This window comes from Sarcophilus harrisii, chromosome 3, assembly GCF_902635505.1.
Source record: "Sarcophilus harrisii chromosome 3, mSarHar1.11, whole genome shotgun sequence".
Lineage (NCBI taxonomy): Eukaryota > Metazoa > Chordata > Mammalia > Dasyuromorphia > Dasyuridae > Sarcophilus > Sarcophilus harrisii.
The window spans coordinates 532,764,127-532,770,179 of NC_045428.1; the positions used below are offsets into that span (position 1 = coordinate 532,764,127).

Genomic DNA, 6,053 nt, shown 5'->3' on the forward strand with positions numbered 1-6,053 from the left:
CCTGACTACATGATTTAGATCTAGCAAATACCTCAGAAGCCATTTAGCTTAGCCCTCTCATTTTACACTTGAAGGAACTGAAGCCTAGGAGGTTAGCTACTTTGCCCAAGATCACACAAGTAGTTTCTACAACAGGTAGTTTTAGTTGCAGGATTTGAAACCAGATTTGTGACACCAAAACTAGTATGCTTTCCACTATACTATTCTGATAGTTCTGGTGCATTTTGATGCACTTATGAACATGGAAATCTTTTAAATGGTCTGTGATTTCCAGATGGCTGAGAGAAAGCCATCATGAAGACATAGAATCTCAGTATCAGCTGCTACTATCAGCCTGAAGCTCCTCATCACAGGTGATCTTGAACATGGCCAACACACGGGATCGGATCTGCTTGGTTTTGGCAGCATAGATGATAGGGTTGAGGACAGGTGGTACCATGAGGTAGATATTTCCCATAAGCACATGTACAATGGGATTGAGGCTGTTCCCAAAACGGTGAACCACAGATAGACCAACTAATGGCACATAAAATGTCAGAACCACAATAATGTGTAAGATACATGTTCCAAAGGCTCTTGCCCGTTCTGTCCGAGATGGGAGCTGTAGCACAGTTCGTATAATCAGAAAGTAAGAAACAGAGATGAGCATAGCATCAACACCCATAACCATAAGGATGGCAGTGAGCCCATAAACCACATTGGGTGTGATGTCAGCATGGGACAGCTTCATCATGTCTTGTTGCACACAGTAGGAATGGGTAAGGATGTTTGAGTCACAGAAAGGAAGCCTCTTGATGAGCAATGGAAATGGGAAGAAAAAGATAGAACCCCTCACCACAGCTACTATCCCTATCCGAGCGGTGACAGTGTTGGTGAGCACAGCTGCATGCCGAAGAGGGTGGCAGATGGCCATGTAACGGTCAAAGGCCATGGCCAAAAGGACAGTGGACTCAGTGGCTGAAAGAGCATGGATGAAGAACATCTGGGTGAGACACATATTAAAGGTGATCTCCTGAGAGTTGAACCAGTAAAGAGCAAGGATCTTGGGCATTGTGAAGGTAGAGAGGGCCAGGTCAATAGCTGCCAACATGCAAAGGAAGAGGTACATGGGGGCATGTAGGCTATGTTCTGTCCTCACAATGAAAACCACTATACAGTTGCCCAGCACTGCTACAACATACATGGACAGAAGAGGGAAGGCTATCCAGAATTGGATATCTTCCAGTCCTGGGAGGCCTATGAGAATGAAAGTGGTGTGGGTGAAGTTGCAGGAGTTCATAGTTGGTAGTAAGAGATAGAGACTGAAGAAGGAGATAAAATCACAGGACCTATAAGAGACAAAAAGAAATGATTAGGGAGAGCAACCTAGCTGCCTTTTTCCAGTGCTCCTCCATCACTTCCTTATAATTTCTGTGATCCTAGAATACCCAAGGCTATGTCATGAAAAGTAATGTCAGAAGAACTGATTGTTACTGAGATGTGAACCTAATTGTGTTTTAAATAGTAGCTCAGAGACAACCATACTTAACTCAAAGGAAAGAATCTCTAATGGATTGATTTCAGACACTGGAAGCACATAGGTGAAAGAGAGAATTTGAAGCATAAATACTATCTGGCAATTTTGCAGGCTTATTTCTACTTATGCTGGTGTTTGGAGTATACCTTGCCCTCTGTATATCATCAAAAATATATCTACCATTTTCCCTTTTAATGAAGGAAGAGTCTTTCTGTGAGAATTCCTAGAGAATAGCAGTTATTAAATGACAGCTACACTCTGTATGGAAACCTGGAGGGAAGATTCTGCTCCCATTTCAACCACTTTTCATTCTCATGACCCATCCAATTCAAGACTCATTATAAAGTTCATGAACTATTACAATAGGCTCCTATCTAGTCTCTCTGGCTCTAAACTATCATGGATAGATTCATTGTCCTAAAAAACAATTTGATCATATTATTTCCTTATTCAAATAGCATCATGAGCAGCAATTTACAAGATAAGGTACAAATACCTGAACTGCATAAAGTATCTTTTATTCATCTCAAGTCCCTCCTTCATTTATCCAAGAACTATTTCCATACTTGCCTTCCACTATTTCCCTACATATGGTCTATTCTCTAAGCAAATTGTTACTTAGTGTAGTGAAAAGAATATTGGCTTTAGAATTCTGTGACTAGTCACACAGTCCCCTCTTTGGGAAAATAAAGAACTTTACCTAGATAGTTTCTCAACTATCTTTTAGCTTCAAATCCTATAATTTTCCTTAGGTTCTCCAAATTCAGGCACCATTTTTCCTACCTCTTAAGTTTTTGCTTATGATAACTTACCCATCTCCCTGATGCTATCTCTACTTTCTATAATCTTAGTCATCCTCCAAGATCCAATTCAAATGCCCTCAGTCTCCTTCCCAGTCAATCATATATTCTTTCTCTCCTCTTATTCTAAAAATCTTTTGTTTATAACTTATAATGCTTACTACATTGGTTCATGGATCTAGACCTGGTGCTAAAGGTAGGAATGCAGGGCTTTGAACTAGAGAATGCCATTTTTTACTTTAGTTGCAGCCATAGAAAATTTAGTTAGTATCATCACATGCAATAACATCTAGGTTATTGCATTCTTGATTCTCAAAAAACTTGCTCAAGGAAATTGAGTTTCTTGCTTCTAAGCCCTAATATTTTCTGATCTTAATATTTTAAAGACTTTCCTTAGAGACTTTGGCCTAGCAATGTATTTTTAAAATTCCAATCGTACTTAAATCTCAATCTTTTTTAAGATGAGCCCTCTCAAAATTAATTAAAATTTGATTCACATTTACCTATTAAGTCACAGTCAAAATTTATAGGTCCATTTACCTTTTGGATTAGGCAAAGGAGGAAGTCATATCAGATGTGGAAGCCTTTCACCTGGGATTCTGCTACAGAAGCAAACTCCTTCTAACTCCCAACCCTGACTGAGGGACAGATTTTCAAAACATTGGAAAAAGCTTTTGTGTCAGCTATTTGCCCAAAGTTATTCAATAAAGGGGATGGACGAAGGTGAGGGATATTGTTATAGCTCTTGACAAGTGTGAAAGAGTTGAAAATACAAAAATTAAGAAACACATTTTCCCATTCATCATTAATTCCTTTCCCCATCATCCCATCCTTCCCACAAATTCTCCTTTGCCTGAGCCTTCCAGGCTGATTGCTACCTCATTTGATGCTAGTTCTCACCATATTTCTGAAAACAAAGAGATTATCCCTCCTGAATCACAAGAAATAATGCCTTCTCCCTTTTCATTTGCTATGATTCTTGGCCCCAAATAGCTCCCTTCCTAGGCAGGTAATAATAGTCTCTTGATTCCTTTCCAGGTTTTCTGCTATGGCTTGTTCCAGTCCCAGAATTCCCAGCTATAGATCTATTTAGATCATCATCATTTAATATTGTATATGAACATGTAAGGAAATGTATTTCCAAACCTTTATTCATGGAATTGTTGTGTTTTCAAGATACTATTTATGGTATATGATGTAAATGGTCTGCTAAATCTGGGATTTAATGTTCTGTCATGCTTTTCTTCTGACCTTGAGAGATGGGAAATAGACCATTTAGATCTGGAGAAGAGATTAAAATGTATATTCTTATCATCTGGCATATGAGCTTAGGGACTTTGTCAGTTTTCCTCACTGCCTGTGGTGGTATCATGGAAGGGGATGCAATTTTGAAGGGAGAGAGATGAGAGAATCAGGAGACATGAAAAACACAGCTTAGGGTCCTGGAATTTTAGTTAATGGTTTCCAGCTTGTACCTAGACTCTTTGTTAGAATTGTTGTGAAAATATAGACACCAAGCACAGCTGGGTGGAGCAGTGAATAGAGCACCAGCCCTGAAGTCAGGAAGACTTGAGTTCAAATCTGATCTCAGACATTTAATGCTTCCTAGCTGTGTGGCCCTGGGCAATCCCAATTGCCTCAGAAAACAACAACAAAAAAAGAAAATATTGACACCAAATAAATAGTCTATTCTTCCACAGAGCTGACAGTCTACACATGGAAATAAAAGGTAAACATACTATCTATACAAAATATGGTATGCTAGTTTATTTTTGTTTCCTATTCAGCACTGTGCCTTTGACATTGCCATATAGCTAATTGGCATAAGGTCAAAAAGAGAGGGCCTCTCTAGCTGAAGAGGGTCAGATAGAAGAATCAAAACAAATACCTGTAGCATGAGGGGTTTTGGGGGAGAAAGACACAAAAATATGGTTATTTTAAAAAGTGTGCAGGTTGGAAGACCCAGAGAACAAGATGTTAACTTGGAGTAGCATCTTTGCAAAGTCTGGGAATAAACTTATAAGACTTTTTGTGAATAGGAGTGGTAATTATTATTATTATTTTATATTGTTAATAAATATTCTCTATATAGCAGTCAATATCTGTCTAGCATAGGCATTTGCAAAGTGTTTATTGAATTAATTTGAAATGAATTTATCCTTCTATTAAGAATTCCCTTCCTCCTGTCCCTGATTGCCTCATCCTTCCTGCTGTTATATTTTGAGCATCAAACTCCTTGATACTCCCCTAAAATTAAATGGAACAGGTAGATGGAATAGTGGATATGTTGAGGGCATCAGGTGTCTTTAAAGAAACAAGACTCAAAATGTTTCCAAATCGAGTAAACACATTTATTAGAATAACACATTCAATAGGCTCTTCTCTGTTAAGGAATAGCAGCTCCTTCAGCTGAGAAGTGGACCTTATATGAGATATGTGTTAAATCATACTATTAGCTGGGAACTGGAGTGTTATTAATTCTAATGAATTCTATTAGGCACTAAAGTTACATTAAACTGTGTGCAGGAGTTTGATTGGTTACTTCAGGGGTCTTATCCAAGGGGTCTTGGGAAAGGTACACCTCATCAGAATGCCACACCTGATGTCAGTATGAGTTATGATGAAGATAGGCTAAAAACACCATCTCCATGAACCCTCTTTGTCTCATCTGTAAAATAAACTGAAGAAGAAAATGTGAGTATTCTCTAGTATCTCTACCAAATTGACATAATAAAAATAATTGAACAACAATAACAAGAGTTGGATGAGGTCTCAATGACCTACTACGGTTGTTTTCATTTTGTTTTTTCCCATAGTGATGAAAGGAGAAGCTCATATGTCTGTTCTAGTTGTCATAGGACACTTCAATTATTGCTTCCAGGAAAGAATGGTTTATGCTGTTACTACATTATCCAGTCATTTATGTCCGAAGGCATTCTTCCTTTTTTGGCTCTATCCTTAAATGATTTAACTTTAGGAGTGCTTTCCTCTAGTCTCCTCAAATTCTTCCTGTTTCTTGTTCTCTTTAGCTTTCTGGCTAATGGTCTCCAAGGAGGGACCAATAGGGAATTAGTAGGTAAAGAATAGTGTCCCAGATGTGTGCTCTATTCCCTGATGGCTGAAAAAGAGAAAACAAATTCTACTAACCTAAAAGATTACTTTAAGATTTGGGTAGGAGTCTGCAAGCATTCCTGATGGGAAAGTCCATGCCCTTAATTAGTAGACAAGGCTACAATTAGAATAGATTCTCACCTTTCATCAGTGCTGGAGGGGCCAGCTATCCTGGAGGCAGAGGCAGAAATGAAATAATCTTTGAAGGTCTCTTTCAGCCCTAGGGTTCCAGTGTATATTTCCACGCCCTCATCTATGAACTGCAGTTCTTAGAGGCACTTCCTGTATTTGTGTAGCTTCAGTGTGAGATCCTGTCATTTTACCTCAAAGAAGGAGTGAAGATGAAAGGATAAAGTAAAACGTTTTTGATTCTTCAGATGGGAGAACTTGAGGATTTGGAAAACAGGAGATCAGAGATGATTGTGAATTCTCAGGAACATCCATATAACCAAGCAGTGCCAGATTATGTGTGTGATTGTGCAGTTCAAATACTTCTCTCCCTCCCCCCAAACACATGTATGTCCCACCCCTGGGCCAGCTGAAGACAATGTAGTAGAGTGGAAAGAGGGATAGACCTTGAAAGATTTGGATTCAAATCCTGGGTAAAACACTTATTTTTTGTGTGA

At 38.7% G+C, this 6,053-nt stretch overlaps 1 protein-coding gene across 1 annotated transcript; it reads right to left on the reverse strand.

Annotated features, from left to right (window-relative positions):
• Nucleotides 1–316: 316 nt before the first annotated feature.
• LOC100921247 (olfactory receptor 51E2-like) lies at nucleotides 317–1,576 on the reverse strand. Its single transcript, XM_003764749.2, has one exon. The coding sequence runs from the start codon at nucleotides 1,277–1,279 to the stop codon at nucleotides 317–319; it is 963 nt and encodes a 320-aa protein (XP_003764797.2). The 5' UTR covers nucleotides 1,280–1,576.
• Nucleotides 1,577–6,053: the final 4,477 nt, after the last annotated feature.

Coding starts and splice junctions, on each gene's coding strand:
- LOC100921247 (XM_003764749.2), bottom strand. CDS start 1,279: ATGAACTCCTGCAACTTCACCCACACCACTTTCATTCTCATAGGCCTC.